Source organism: Copidosoma floridanum, unplaced genomic scaffold (assembly GCF_036245765.1).
Source record: "Copidosoma floridanum isolate Cflo_tuat_1 unplaced genomic scaffold, Cflo_Japanese_pri ptg000030l, whole genome shotgun sequence".
NCBI lineage: Eukaryota > Metazoa > Arthropoda > Insecta > Hymenoptera > Encyrtidae > Copidosoma > Copidosoma floridanum.
This window is the reverse complement of record NW_028321907.1, coordinates 12999830-13015782: the sequence shown is the minus strand read 5'-3', so window position 1 is coordinate 13015782 and position 15953 is coordinate 12999830. Positions and strand designations below refer to the sequence as shown.

Sequence of the window (15953 nt, the reverse complement as noted above, 5' to 3'; positions counted from 1 at the left end):
TAGATTAATATGAAAGCCTTTTTATGAAACATTTATAATTAACGTTGCACATTAATCACAAAAAATGTAATCAGTATTTGTATTGGCTAGTAATATTTTAATTAACTGCAGTTAACAGTTCTTGAAAAACTTTATACAGTATAAGAAAGTACAGTTTATAACAAGCAGTAGTACAAGCTTACTGTGCAAGACAATCATAAGTTGTGAAAGTTGGATTAAGTCGCACTAAATGTTTTCATTAATGACATGATCACTTTTTTTACTGAACACAATAGTTGTCAGTAAAAGGATTGAGATCAGCAGAAATGACTTGAAATTATATAAATCTATGATTTAGTCTATGTTGGTATACTTTTTATATAAAATATATGTACAAGTTTTAGTCATAACAAATACTATAAATTGCATTAACCTTGCCTATGATTTCTCAAACACTGTTCTTAAAAATTCGCAATTTACCAAAAAATTGAAAGAATATTTTACATGAGAGAAAATTAAAAAATGCCTAATTTATCAAGCTGGAGGTGGTTGTTATGTTCACATGGGTTTCCAAGCAACTGTGCTCATTTTATTATTGAGTTCTTGTAAAATCAGTGAGCAAGTGAGTTGTTTTTCAGGAGGCAAGCCACTCACACCCTCTAACTCATCGTCATCATCTCCTGCTCCACTGCTACTCCCTCCTCTTCCTTTCCCTTTGCCTTTCCTTTTCTTTTTTTTACTATTTAATTTTTGAGTATCACTGTCAGACCCTGTTTCTATTACTCTTCTCAACTGTTAAAATAAAAAAATTAAAATCATAAATGACTTCACCAATAAAAGAATATGACAGTATACAGTGGAAATTCATATCGTTCAATTTATTGTACTTGAAAGATAAACAAAATTTGTCTCACCTTGTTGCTTTTTCGTGTTTGTTTTTCAAACTCTAAGGAATCGTAATAATTTGGTTTCTCTCTTTTGATTCGATTTGTTCGTCTTGTTTTAATCGTCCCGGCCTCTGGGCTAGGCGGACTTTTAATGGAATTTCGTCGGGCATTGAAAAATGAATGACCACAACGGCATGCCTTGCAAGCAACGGGCATCTAGGAATCCCATAAATGGTGTTAACTTATGAAAGTAATAGCTACTTGGTTAATGAGGCAATCAATATTTTTATTTTCGTAGAATATAGAAAAAAACAAAAATAAAGACTATTGATTGCTATTATTACCAATGTAAAATTTTATCGATTTGAGGTTATTCAAATACATTGTTAATGATGAAATATGTAAAAAAAAATTAACTTCACCTGCCGTTCACACTTAGGGCAGCCTTTGCTGATTGTTTTCGTTTTCGCCATCCTAAAATACACACAATACTTACTTAGCTATACTGCTATACATTCGTTTATAATAGAACGATACTTTAATAACAATTCTTGAAAGGTACACCTGTAAATGTAAACACCTACATATACACATGTATGTATATATATATATATATATATACATGAACCTATATGATGACATTTCTTTGTATGCGTCCGATTTTTAGTACAGGTTGATGCTAGCGCCGCCCAACCATGCGGCGTTACCACGACCTATACGTGACTGCTGGCAGCATTTGCGGAATACGTCATGCCTCTGATTTTATATCATTATGGTAAAGAGAGAGCACGGTGTATATATAGTAGCTCGGAGCGCTCCTTTTTTAGTCAATGTATTGAATCTATTACATTGACTATGGGTGTATTCCGCAAATGCTGCCAGCAGTTAAGTTACGTAGGTCGTGGTAACGCCGCATGGTCGGGCAGCGCTAGCGTCAACCTGTACTAACTGTCGGTGGGTTCCGCATGTCAACAAACTTTGATATTTTTTACTGTTTTCTCTCCCATGCCATCTGATATTTCGGAGTTTGTTGACATGCGGAACCCACCGACAGTTAGTACAGGTTGACGCTAGCGCTACCCGACCATGCGGCGTTACCACGACCTACGTAACTTAACTGCTGGCAGCATTTGCGGAATACACCCATAGTCCGCAGGCTAAGTATACGTCCTTAACCGCCTTTTTCACTAACGTTTAGAATAATGATTGAGACAATCAATGATTGTATCATGAGTTTTTGTATAAAGTTCAATTTATACAAATAAGTTGGTAAATATAGGCACACATGATTAATATTTAAACATTTTAAGCTGTATAAATATATAACATAGATTCCAAATATGCATTATTACCGCTGGAATATGCTAACAAAACCAAATATCCGTCTTTCTCACCCAGCAAAATAATAGGTATCTGTATAATCCTGTATCAATTTATTGCACACATGCGAAATGTTCAATGACAGTAAACAATGACATAATTTCAAACTTTACTTTTAACTCTTCATTTCACACGTAATTTTACAATGCAATTGATAAATTATTATTCATACAAAAGTATTAATATTCTTATAGAAGGTCGATTTTCAGGCAAAAGATTATTTGTAAACTTGCCGTAAACAGCACAGCCAATGTCAACTTTTTATTTTCTATCTACACAACTAGTTGCGGCTGGTTTTAGCGTTTCAGATTTCTAAACTAAAAAGTGGCCCTAAAATTCTGAAGGAAAGCTTTAGATATTTTAGGCCCTAGAGCCATGTTGTCAATTATAAACCAGCCGCAACTTATTTGACAGATACAAAATGAAAATTCAACATTTTCTGTGCTGTTTGCGGCAAGTTTACAATTTATCTATTACTCGAAAGTATACATATATAGGAGGTTAATATTCGTATAAAACATACACTGCAAACTTGCCGCAAGTAGCACAAACATCGTTAATTATTTATTTTGTATCTATTTCAAGAGTTGCGGCTGGTTTATAAGTGACTAAATGGCTCTAGGGCTAAGCTGCCTAAAGCTCTCGTTCAGAATTTCAGAAGCAATTTTTGGCCAAAAAAATCACGGCCGCTAGATGGCGCTGATCCTAATGATTATAACTACTTATAGTAGAGCCATTTAATCAATTATAAACCAGCCGCAACTAATTTTGTAAATACAAAATAAAAAGATAACATTGTTTGTGCTACTTGCGGCAAGTTTGCAGTGTATGTTTTACACTAATATCGACCTCCCTTATATTTACACTTTCAGGTAATAGATAAATTGTAAACTTGCCGCCAATAGTGCGAACAATGTTCACTTTTTATTTTGTATTTATCAAATCAGTTGCGGCTGGTTTATAAATGATTAAATGGCTCTAGTATAAGTATAGTAAAATAATCATTTGGAACAGCGCCATCTAGCGGTAGTGATTTTTTTGGCCAAAAATTGCTTCTGAAATTCTGATGGAGAGCTTTAGGCAGCTTAGCCCTAGAGCCGTTTAATCACTTATAAACCAGCCGCAACTATTGAAATAGATACAAAATAAATAATTAACGACGTTTGTGCCATTTGCGGCAAGTTTACAATTTATCTATTACTCGAAAGTATACATATATATGAGGTTAAAATTCGTATAAAACATACACTGCAAACTTGCCGCAAGTAGCACAAACATCGTTAACTATTTATTTTGTATCTAAGAAATTAGTTGCGGCTGGTTTATAATTGATTAAATGGCTCTACTATAAGTAGTTATAATCATTAGGATCAGCGCCATCTAGCGGCCGTGATTTTTTTGGCCAAAAATTGCTTCTGAAATTCTGAACGAGAGCTTTAGGCAGCTTAGCCCTAGAGCCATTTAGTCACTTATAAACCAGCCGCAACTCTTGAAATAGATACAAAATAAATAATTAACGATGTTTGTGCTACTTGCGGCAAGTTTGCAGTGTATGTTTTATACGAATATTAACCTCCTATATATGTATACTTTCGAGTAATAGATAAATTGTAAACTTGCCGCAAACAGCACAGAAAATGTTGAATTTTCATTTTGTATCTGTCAAATAAGTTGCGGCTGGTTTATAATTGACAACATGGCTCTAGGGCCTAAAATATCTAAAGCTTTCCTTCAGAATTTTAGGGCCACTTTTTAGTTTAGAAATCTGAAACGCTAAAACCAGCCGCAACTAGTTGTGTAGATAGAAAATAAAAAGTTGACATTGGCTGTGCTGTTTACGGCAAGCTTACAAATAATCTTTTGCCTGAAAATCGACCTTCTATAAGAATATTAATACTTTTGTATGAATAATAATTTATCAATTGCATTGTAAAATTACGTGTGAAATGAAGAGTTAAAAGTAAAGTTTGAAATTATGTCATTGTTTACTGTCATTGAACATTTCGCATGTGTGCAATAAATTGATACAGGATTATACAGATACCTATTATTTTGCTGGGTGAGAAAGACGGATATTTGGTTTTGTTAGCATATTCCAGCGGTAATAATGCATATTTGGAATCTATGTTATATATTTATACAGCTTAAAATGTTTAAATATTAATCATGTGTGCCTATATTTACCAACTTATTTGTATAAATTGAACTTTATACAAAAACTCATGATACAATCATTGATTGTCTCAATCATTATTCTAAACGTTAGTGAAAAAGGCGGTTAAGGACGTATACTTAGCCTGCGGACTATGGGTGTACTCCGCAAATGCTGCCAGCAGTTAAGTTACGTAGGTCGTGGTAACGCCGCATGGTCGGGTAGCGCTAGCGTCAACCTGTACTAACTGTCGGTGGGTTCCGCATGTCAACAAACTCCGAAATATCAGATGGCATGGGAGAGAAAACAGTAAAAAATATCAAAGTTTGTTGACATGCGGAACCCACCGACAGTTAGTACAGGTTGACGCTAGCGCTGCCCGACCATGCGGCGTTACCACGACCTACGTAACTTAACTGCTGGCAGCATTTGCGGAATACACCCTATATTTACACGAAGTTAATAGTACATATATATTGTAGAAGCAGAAGTAAAATCGAGTCGAGAGTCGAGAGGACCAGAGGACGTGGTGCGACTGACTATATACAGTCAGTACAGTGTGTAAGCTTATTGTTAAGTAGCTGCATTAATCGTACGTACACGCGTGTACTGTTTGGTGTATGGAATACACGTTGTTGCTCAATGTAAATTATTTGATCAGTGTTTTTTTTAACAACAATTCAATGAGCTGCTGGGGTGACGGTCTATTGTTGTTTGACAGTGCTTTTATAGTTAATTTTATTGACTGACAGGCTGACAGCTGTTGTAAAACATCTTGGTACAATTGTTGATAGTCGCCCGGATTTTGTTGAAAAAAAAAAAAAATTTAGTAAACAGGGCGTTTTGATCTCAGCAAAGATGAAAAGGAAATCGGAAAAGGAAGGTCGAGTTATGGAAGAGGCAGGGGAAATTAATGGATTTACAGTGGAGCATGGCAATATTGAAGGGGACAGAGCCAATATTGCCATACTCTTGTTTTTATACTTACTGCAGGGGATACCGTTGGGTCTATGCAGCTCCATTCCTATGATTCTTCAGAATCACAATGTATCGTACAAACAACAGGTACGTCGACATTTTTGGACACAATTTAACAGTGTTGGATATGCATTGATAATTTTATTTCATTTTGACCTTACAGGCAGAGTTTAGTTTTGTCATATGGCCATTCTCGTTAAAACTGCTGTGGGCTCCAATAGTTGATTCAGTATTTATTTCAAAGTTTGGCAGAAGAAAAACGTGGCTATTACCGGTGCAATATTTAATGGGTATTTTTATGTTATTTTTATCAAATCACGTAGATCGTTGGTTAGGTAATGAAGAAGGCAGTCAATTAAACATTGGTTTGTTGACTGTTTTATTCTTTGCACTAAATGTTCTTGCCGCAACTCAAGATATTGTTGTTGATGGTTGGGCCTTGACTATGTTAAAAAGGTATTTATCAAATTTTACTTCAATCTATTAAAAATTCCATTTGTACATCTAGTTAATAACTTTGTTATTATAGATGTAATGTGGGTTATGCATCAACGTGTAATAGTGTTGGCCAGACGGCTGGTTTCTTCCTTGGCTATGTATTATTTATGGCCTTTGAATCAGCTGATTTCTGCAACTCATACCTAAGATCAACACCTTTAAGTACAGGATTAGTAACGCTTCCTGGCAAGTTATTATACTGTTGATCATAATAGTAATTCATGGGTCTTGATGATATTTTTTATTGTTAATTATTAAAATTCCTTTAGGATTCTTATACTTTTGGGGTTGGATTTTTATTATTGTCACTACTTTCATTGGAATATTTAAACATGAAAATCCAGAAAATAGTCCAAAAAGTGAAAACATGAATGTAGCCAAAGCATACCAAATGTTGTGGACAACTATAAAATTACCAAATATAAAACTTATGATGATAATATTATTGACTGCCAAGGTAAAAAAATATCATCAGTACTATACAAAATTTTAATTTTTCAAATTATAAAAATACTTGAAAAACATTATAGATTGGTTTTTCTGCAAGTGATGCAGTTACTGGTTTAAAAATGGTGGAAGCTGGAATTCCAAAAGAGAAAATTGCTCTAATGGCAGTACCACTGATTCCTTTGCAAATAGTATTGCCACTCTTTATATCAAAATACACAGCAGGGCCAAAACCAATGGATGTTTTCTTAAAAGCATTTCCTTACAGGTAAAGTATATCATTGAAACACAGAAGATTGTATACTTGGGCTAGCAAGCACAAAATCCTTGTAAAATTCTTAGCATTTAATAAGCTTTTATATTGTTATCATTCTTGTAAATTTATTCATTTATAGTTAATCATTCTAATTTCAGGTTGATGTTTGGTTTGATTGCAACATTTTTAGTTTATGTGACACCGTATTTAATAAATCGTGGAGAAGTACCAGCTTACTACTTTATAATACTTATTTCGTTATACGTACTTCATCAGGTAAGTGCACAGCTTAATATTTTGAAAAAGTATAAGAAGCGTAAACAACTTTACATTTTAATTCTTAGATTTGTGCAAGTTGCATGTTTGTTGCCTCAATGGCTTTTTTTGCGAGGATCAGTGATCCTGCTGTTGGCGGTACCTACATGACATTTTTGAATACTTTATGCAACCTTGGAGGAAATTGGCCAGCCACAGCAGCTCTGTATTTTGTTGACACTCTCACGTTTAGAGAATGTAACAATAACTCTTTGAATGATTGCAGTACAGTTGAAAATAAAGAGGTATATGAAAAAAGAAAATATTGCAAAGTATCATACCAAGAATAAGAGATAATAATAATAAAACTAAATTTTGTTTGTAGGCTTGTGTTAATGCAGATGGAGTTTGCAACATGTACATTGATGGATACTACATTGAAAGTATTCTTTGCGTTATAGTTGGTTTTGTTTGGTTGAAGTGGGGGAAAACGAAAATTCAGTATTTGCAAGAAAGGCCTGCATCTACATGGAAAGTTGTGCGAGATAAAAGATAAGCTTTTTACACAATTAGTACTTTTATTGTAATTTCCTTCAAAAGATTGGAATTCGAACTAGCATAATTGTATATAATGAGTGCAATGGTTTTGACACATGGTTGCCTAAGAGCATAACACAGTGATTTTTTAAGAAAGAAAATTTATTGTTAAAACAAGAGTGTGATAGTTTCACCTCAATTATATTCTTCCAGTATATTTTCGCGCTGCTGAATAATTAAAAACATTTTAATACACTGTACATAGATGTAAAACATTACTATAAATTAGCAGGTTTTCTTTGTCATCTGTGATTGACATTACTAAGTTATGTGTATTTGCATGGAAGACTGCTGTTAAAGTAAATTGTTAACAAAACAAACGATTTTTAAATCAACTTAATATTTTTTATTAAACAAATTATAATTATCACAGATTACTTGGAGCGTTTTTGTAACGTTCATTAGTTGTACTATAAACGAAACCATTCTGTTCAATAACTATAAGTATTTTTTACTTTGAAATATTAAGTGCATACAACGAGTAAAACATATATATATATATATCAGAAACAAAATGTGTGTATATTCTAGTTAAATATAATTATGTAATGGATTGTAGTTATTTTTCAAATGCATTCTGCTACATTCCACTGAGTTTGATTGCTGCACAAGAGAGTACATACAGAATTGTTGTAATTGGTATAATAATATTTTAATATGAATCAATGTTGTTGAAGAAAGATGAGGATATTTTTGGACTAGAGGAATGTAAAAAGAAATGGTTAGCAATACTGCCACTTTTTACTAAGTCGGGAATTTTTTTAAGAACAATTTGGATACCGTTCGAGTTGTAAAGAAATGTTACAATGCGTGTAGACACTCGTAGAGAAAAAAATAAGACGCCGCAAATTGTTGTACAAAGTTTTTTGGACCACAGTGTGATCTATGAATAAATAATTTTTCGACTAAAAAAGCTTTTTATTTTAAACCCTTGCGTTATACTTGAACAATAAATGAGCATTTTTTGTGCACGTGTGCAAGGAATTATTTAGGGGGTACAGACTGAAAGATTTAGCGATTTCAAACTCCATTTTTTCTGTAGTAGCCCCAAAAGGTACGGGGTACAGTCACAAAAGTATTTTATGCATTTTACTTATAACTTTGGGGGTGTTTTCCGCAATAGTCACCAACAAGTAATCTTAAGTATAAACAGCAGACGACAATAAACAGCAAAAAAAAAAATTTCACACTTATTCCATTGGGTTTTTTTTTTTACACTTCGGGCGTGTTCGGGCTTCTTCGGCGGCCCTCGCTCGTGTGTGTATTTCAATCAACGCCATCTAGCGTGTGATTTTTCTCGTCGCTCATAGACCCTACTGACGTTTTTTTTTTGGCCTGCGAAGAAAAGCACAACTCAGATTTCGCCGTTCAAAATGACATGGAGAAATCTGAGTTGTGCTTTTTTGTCCGCATACAAACCGGCTATTTTCGACGGCCCGGATACCTTATGGACGTGTTTTGGCTTCAGGTGTGATCTTCAAGAGCAAAAGTCGACATCACCAACGAAGCCCGATCACCGGATCACGTCCGAAGAAGCAAAAAAACGTCCGTAAGGTATTCGGGCCGTCGAATATAGCTAGTTTGTTGGCGAACAAAAAAGCACAACTCAGATTTCTTCATGTTATTTTCAACGGCGAAATCTGAGTTGTGCTTTTCTTCGCCGGCCAAAAAAAAAACGTCAGTAGGGTCTATGAGCGACGAGAAAAATCGATTGAAATGCGAAGGCCGCCGATGACGTCCGAAGCAAAAAAACGTTCATAGGGTATCCGCCACTATCCATCAGGCCGTCGAATATACTTATAGCCAAAGTTTGTCGGTGGACGAAGAAAAAAGATCCATCATCACCTTTGACAGCTCTTGAGGATCGAGAATTTTTAAATTAACTCGCACGGTAAGCTGTAGTTACAGTTTTCAGTCTCACCGATGACAAGTAACCACCGTATAGCTAAGTTAGATACCGTTCTTACCAACGATGCTATTGTCAAAATCTGCAGTGACGCGGTCGGGTGCGGGGAATAAAAGAGGTGATCGCACGGGTTCACCGAGAGAGCGAACGGCGAGAAAGGAGGGGCAAAAGAGAGAGGTAAAGTACACCCCTATAGTTATACTTGTAGCACACACAAGGGAGTTGCGGGTTGCGGGTGGAGAGTGGAGAGGAGTGAGAGAGATTGGACGCTGCGAGGCAAGGATGCATGATGACTGCAGTCGTCGTGCAGCCGTACTCAACAACAGTGCGAATCAGCGCTTTTGTACACACCCAGGTATAGGTATACGAATACGACGAGTAGGCGCGCGCTGTTGTTCGCGAGGAACGGGAAATATTAACGCGAAGAAAGCAACTCAAAGCATTTTTCAACACGCTCCCGTATGGAGTACTCGTGAGTTTAGTGCTGTGTGCTGATCTAAGTACTAAAAAAAGGGCGTGTAAGTGAAAACGAGTATTCCGGAGCAGGTATATTATGAGAGACAGGACATATCGACCAACAGGATGTACTCAAGTGCATCGTTACGCAGCTTTCAAAATTCGCCACCTCCTGTAAATTCACATTGACAACTGGCGCTTCGAACGAGACATCCAATCCCATATGCAATAAAATAAAGGTGCGCGTAGGCGTTCGTCGACCCCCTTGTCCCTTCAGTCCCTTGTATAACGTGCTACACACTGCACTTAACTTCTGCTATGTTTTTTATACATATACCGCGTATATGTATATAGATTTTCATCTCAGCCATAGATATACGTGTACTTCGTCTGCTGTGCTCCAAAAACCATGGAACGGAGCAGGAGGAGGCAGCTTCTAAGTTTGTTGCACGTCGCATCAAGGACATCATGTACCTAATGTAAAAATCGAAAAAAGAAATTCGAGCATGAACATACAGGAGCAAACAGCAAAAGCTGCATCCGACAAATAATTATTTTTTGTGCGTGCGTTCGTGCATGGCCGAAGACAAAAGCGGCAAGGTGTGCGTGTTCAGTGGAGTGCGGTACTTGGCGTTGTTATTACCACTTGTGATACACACCTATAATTTTTTTGCTTTCGCTTCTTTCTTTCTCTTTTCTAGGCTGCATCGGGCACGCTCTGTGTGTGTTTGTATAGCTTTGCCCCGTTTTATTGCCGCTGAGCGAAAAAGTCTCTCCTGGATAACTTAGCAGTGTCCTGCACAAAGTATAGCCGAGAGAGAGCGAGAGAGAAATAATGCCGTGGCGAAATTGCAAAATGCCTGCACCCAAGGGAAACAGGGAAAAACGGAGCAACGGTTGTACCAAATATAGGCATGGCCACGGCAACTGAGCAGCAGCAGGTGCACGAGTCCTGCTGCAGGAGGAGTCGTCTGTGGATGCCACAGCATCTGCAGAGAACAGCCAACAGGAGCCACGGCTTCTCGTAATGCTGCTTACCCTCTCGGATCGTTCCTGGCAACCTCTGCACCAAGTCCTCTACTTTGTTGTTTAGTCTTTTCTTTTTCTCCTTATTTTTATTTTTATTTTTATTTTTATTTTTATTTTTATTTTTTTATTTTCACAACAATCAGAGAGAAATCAGAACACATAAGTGAGTTTCTGATCACAGAGTATTCGGGGAAACACTACAAATGTGTATCTACGCTCTTATGTGAAATTTAATTACGTGTGGTATTCCTGTGGAAGAGAAAAAACACCTGCCCTGGCGGCTCTATGTAGTAAATTATACATGTGTATATAGACGGGAAAAAAAGGAGCCAAACGAGTATACACGTACACGAACCTGCAAAGTATTAGGTATATGTACCTGTAAATATTGGGGGCAAGGATCGGGTCCCGTATAATACCACAACGCCAAGGTAAAATACGACGATCGGTGTTGTATTCGTATATACATTCCAAAAATTTGCGGCAGCTGGTACAGTCATCGAGAAAAGATAAAGATTAGAGAACCAAGGAAACAATGTAATGAATTTAAAAAAAAAAAGGGATTAAAAGGGGTGAGAGCGTGCGTGCGTAAAACAAATCCAGGTAGATTACACAGGACGACGGCTGTTGTGCTGCTGGAGATTATGGAAGGTGCGAGGAAGAGAGGCTGAGAGTATACAAGTGCTGCAGGAGAGCGAAGGGAGGGCTGGTTGGCTCGTTCGATTGCTCCTCTCCGTGTATAGCTCTCGAGGAAGAGGAGAGCAGCGTATACGTATACGCAGGAGGGAAAGAAGAGGAGGAACAGAGAAAAAGAAGAGCTTATAATCGAGGTGCACGCGCGAACGCGCCTGTGCGTGAGCAGAGGAAAGGACATGGCCTCGCAAGCATCCTGCTTCCTGCTCCTGCTGCTGCTCGTCCTCGCGGAGGTGAGGCTCTTTTTTTTTTTTTCACTCAATTTATTTTATTACCTTTTTTTCCTTCCGCCCTATCCTCCTCTTTCCTCGGTCTCTCATTTCTATGTGCCTGATGTACCTACGATCCTCTCCTTCCTCAGCTTCATCCTCCTCATCCTTGATGAACCGCTTCCCACCGTTTTATAGATGCTTGTTATCGTTATGCTGTGCCTTGCACTTGTCCTGCGGTCGAATTTCTTTTTTTTCTTTGTTTTTTTATCCGAACCACTTGTTAAACTTTGCTTTTGTAATCATCGACATTATTATTATTATCTTCGGAGCAGATTCATTTCTCTTTACTCCTCATCTTAATAATTTAGTATTTATCGCGTGAGGGTACATTTATGTATTTGTATACAAAAATGAACTCGTACAGGCAGGACTCGCGGTCTTTTTTTTTAAGAACAAAAAAACATTACAGGTGACACAGCAAAAGTGACAAAAACTGAATTTTGTTATCGAAAACTGCCGTGTGGGATGTACTTTGTATGTATTTTTTTTTTAATTTTCAGAGTTAAAAGAAGAGACGAAATGCTTAGAAGCGTCAAAATGCAATTAATGATTTTTTTATTTCGTTCAAACAAATGACAAACTCGATTGTTTCTACTACCTTTTTTTGTAAAAAATTCAAACCGAGTCACTTGATTCGAAAGAAAGAAATAACAAAAGTTGCAGGTGCATACACTCTCGTAACGAAGAATATACCCATTTTTATGAAAATTCGTCCAACCTAATATTCAACTTTATGATATCTCATACACATGTAGCTGATATGAAGAAACCGAGAACGACGAAGAATAACTTTTTCACAGACAAGAAACCTTTATATTAAATTAGGGTGTCCTCGTCAACTTCTCACATTTGCATCGCGATAACATATTGTTTTATTGCGTGTATGCATTGGTACACGTAACTGAAACCTACAAGGCCCGACAATGCAAAAAGTGCCGTTTACAACAACAACAGCAACAACGAGAAATAAGTGCGAGTAACGTTACATCGCCCTCCATCCCCTCTTTCCGGTGAAAAGTTTGTAGAGCACATACGTATACCCCCGGAGGAGATGTACAGCCCGAGATAATTTCCAGACTGTAGCTCGAATGCAAATGAAGAACTCGAGGGCCGAGTAAGTAATTCAGCGGCGCTGCCGTGTAACGCTCGCGCGCGCGAATTTCCCGAAAAACGCGGGATTGATGATTATCAGGGAGCGCGAAAAGGGGATGGGAGAAGCTGGGGCTGTAACGGGGAAAAGCGGGTGTATGTATGCCCATCAGCTACTCCCTGATGGCTCTCCAAAGTGTGCGTGCGTATATCTATACAGCCGCCCGTTGGTACGTGCATGGGAATAAAAAAAAAAAAAAAAGTTGGCTTTACAGTTATACTTATATATACACACGCACGGGAGAGAGAGAGGAAAGGCTCGCGACTGTGCGTATACTTTCACGTCTAGGCCGTGGGAGAAGCTCGTTACACTTACGTGGGGGAATCACGTGAAACTCAATCGTTGTTCACGACGACCGGATTATCGAATAATTTTAACGAGTTATTGCTCGATCGGGTGAATGTGGGAATCCATACACGAAAATAAATCGTGTATCCCCATAAGTGCATTGCGTGGGTACAGTAAATGCCTTCGGCTTTTGGTCCGACCAATTTGGTTCGCCCCTTCATTTCCTATGTATATTGAGAAGAGTTGTCGCATGAAAAAATACGCTCATGATTATTTATTCACACTGAGAGAAAAAAATAATAAAAATTATAGATAAATACCAGCAAAAAAAAACCATTCTGTACAATGAATCGGATGCAATCTGGCAAAAAAAGGAAAAAATTATTATTTTTAACTGTTAAAATAATGGTTTGAATAGTCAAAATTACTATGCTGGAAAGTAAAATTTATTAACCGATCCTTTTACGGTTTACTATTCCAGCATGGTAATTTTTACTGTTTTAACCATAATTCTAACTACTCAAATTATAACTTTTACTATTAAAACAATAATTTTTACTGTTAAAAATAATAATGTTTTCTTTTTTGCCAGATTGCATTCGATTCACTGTACAAAACGGTTATTTTTGCTGGAATTTCCTCTATAATTTTTATCATTTTTTTTCCCTCAGTGCAGTGAAAATCATGGCTGATGTGCTCTTGCCGGTGTGACTCGGCTCATCAGGATTAAATTGCTACAGATTTGCTCGGAAAGCAAAATGAAGCGCTTGGAACGATTTTTAATTTGAGTTTTAGTGGAGAAAAATAACATCTATAAATATATAATTTGGTTTGGGGTGACGTGCGTGAAGAAGACACTCTCAGGAGACTGCGTTTGCATAAACCGTGAATAAATTAAATTAAATTGCTTTCTAATGAGTTGCGTTCGCGCGAGAAAAAACTGCACAGGTTTTTGCAACATCTCCAACCGAAGCATAAATCTTGCGAAACAGTACAAGCTCCGTCATAAACGCGTGAGAATGTAGTCGTTGACGACGACGATGTTCCGCTTTGAAAAACATCCGTTCGTCCATTAATAATTTTCATACCGAAATTACCCGCAGAAAGTCCGTTCTAAAATTTATGCTTTCGCTCTTCATCGGTTTATTTTCATCGCAAATACACCCGCTCTCGAATAAAATTTCCGTTCAGTAATTAATTTTCGCGTTCATTCAGAATGCAATTAAAAATTCACCGCTTTGCCAGACACATATGCACAAACAGTCGGGTGTGCATGTTTCGGGTCACCATATACATAATATACCACTCCTCCGTCGAGCGCAAATATTTAATCCTGCCTTGAAGCTTAGGTGAGCCCTTTAGCTAATTAAAATTAAATATTTCACGGAGCGGACTAAAATTCGCTAACGAGTACATCTGAAACTTATTCCGAGACATCGAGGAATCTTTTTTTTTTTTTTCAAACTTGGCTTGAAAAATCGCGCCAAGTGTTCCTTCACTGCAAATTTGCAGATAATATTTTAATAAAATTTAAATAACCGGAGATGGTGTTGTTCGCTTTTTATCTCTTAACGCCACGAGAGATGGGGAAAGAAGAAAAAAAAACGAGTCATCATCACTTGTAAATTCGTACGCCACGCCCGTAGCCTCTCGGGGCCATAGTTTAGGAGATTAATTGATTTTTGCGACTTCTCCAAAATGGGGCATAAATATTCGGTTTTGCTCTTGTGCGAATCCAACACTGTATATATCTGTATAGAAGAGACAACCGGTTGGATGAGGGACCGAAAGAATATACATATTTATACGCATAGCATATCTATATATATATATATATATATATATATATATATATATATATATATATATATATGTTTAGCGTGGAAAAGAGAGAATAAAAAAAAATTAAGTTTTTAAGCCGGTGCTGAGGTCACGCGGATCACACGTAGACTTATAAATTTGCATCCATTCTGCGCAAGTGTGTAAATTGGGATCTTCTCCCTATAAGCGTGTACACGAGTATCAATATGGTCCCTCTTTTTCGCCCACCAAAAGGTATTTTTACGAGATGTGTTCTCAACATCTTTTACCTTTTAGGGCATGTGTGGTTGATAACACCTACATATATATGTTATGGAAAATGAAGAAGAAATTGATTTGTCGTATATATAGACTTGGAACCACTACTCGCACACACATGCAAGCACCTAAGCTCTACACCCGCTGCGATATATTCGTCAAATTTGCAACCAACAGCATTCGTACGTGCAGGGGAGTGTTGAAAAAAGATTTTCCCCTTTTTTTCTTCTCTTGCTCGCTTCCAATGTCTCTTTTTTTTTACAATTTCAAAAGTTAACTCTCTCGACCATCATACTGCTGTACTGCGAGTTATATTTTGCAGGGCGGCACCACGGGCAGCTTAATTGATCCACGTGTTCCCCCCCCCCTCGTTCGTCTGTTCTTTTTCGACGAAACTGGCGCCAACGAGCTTTCGATGGAGCTTGCAAGGATGCGGAGGAGGGGGGCTGAATTTTACAGGCAAGCTGGATTGCGGTTTATGAAGACGAGGAAGAATTGCCCTGTACCAGCTCTTTCGATTTCCGAAGGTTATTTCGCTCGATACGGACGAGTTTTTGAGCAAAGTCATTGGTTTTTCGTATACATACATCGTAAATGTGACAATGGAAAAATGTAGATTTTTTTTTATGCAAGAGGATTATATTTGCTTGG

The 15953-nt window shown here is 37.2% G+C and overlaps 3 protein-coding genes across 6 annotated transcripts in view; 2 read left to right on the top strand and 1 right to left on the bottom strand.

The window, feature by feature from the left end:
- Window positions 1-515: 515 nt before the first annotated feature.
- LOC106644098 (uncharacterized) lies at window positions 516-1420 on the bottom strand. Its single transcript, XM_014359466.2, has 3 exons — window positions 1289-1420; window positions 894-1082; window positions 516-771 (listed from the first exon to the last, which is right to left on the bottom strand). Exons 1-3 carry the CDS (start codon window positions 1337-1339, stop codon window positions 538-540), a joined length of 474 nt encoding a protein of 157 aa, XP_014214952.1. The 5' UTR covers window positions 1340-1420; the 3' UTR covers window positions 516-537.
- A 3493-nt stretch (window positions 1421-4913) lies between these two features.
- On the top strand, window positions 4914-8293 carry LOC106643714 (acetyl-coenzyme A transporter 1). Of its 2 annotated transcripts, XM_089596988.1 has the most exons (9): window positions 4914-5042; window positions 5151-5463; window positions 5540-5832; window positions 5906-6060; window positions 6144-6331; window positions 6405-6589; window positions 6736-6853; window positions 6922-7137; window positions 7218-8293. In XM_089596988.1, coding segments are annotated over exons 1-9 (1641 nt in total). In that variant the 5' UTR covers window positions 4914-5040; the 3' UTR covers window positions 7389-8293. The 2 variants fall into 2 exon arrangements, with proteins under 2 accessions (XP_089453114.1, XP_014214445.2); XM_014358959.2 differs by having other exon boundaries at window positions 4914-5463.
- A 1363-nt stretch (window positions 8294-9656) lies between these two features.
- Ptp10D (Protein tyrosine phosphatase 10D) overlaps window positions 9657-15953 on the top strand; it is a 40292-nt gene continuing 33995 nt past the window's right edge. For all 3 annotated transcript variants that reach the window (XM_089596978.1, XM_089596977.1, XM_089596976.1), the window contains exon 1: window positions 9657-11746. In XM_089596978.1, the coding sequence (XP_089453104.1) occupies window positions 11693-11746 (54 nt within the window). In that variant the 5' untranslated portion in view covers window positions 9657-11692. The remainder of the gene's footprint in view (window positions 11747-15953) is intronic.

Bases quoted from the DNA above. Each gene is read 5' to 3' on its own strand.
- LOC106644098 (XM_014359466.2), bottom strand. From the start codon at position 1,339: ATGGCGAAAACGAAAACAATCAGCAAAGGCTGCCCTAAGTGTGAACGG. The intron at 1,083-1,288 runs GTGAAGTTAATT...TGGGATTCCTAG, and splicing joins GCCCTAAGTGTGAACGGCAG to ATGCCCGTTGCTTGCAAGGC. The intron at 772-893 runs GTGAGACAAATT...TTATTTTAACAG, and splicing joins AAACACGAAAAAGCAACAAG to TTGAGAAGAGTAATAGAAAC.
- LOC106643714 (XM_089596988.1), top strand. The intron at 6,061-6,143 runs GCAAGTTATTAT...AAATTCCTTTAG, and splicing joins AGGATTAGTAACGCTTCCTG to GATTCTTATACTTTTGGGGT. The intron at 6,854-6,921 runs GTAAGTGCACAG...TTTAATTCTTAG, and splicing joins CGTTATACGTACTTCATCAG to ATTTGTGCAAGTTGCATGTT.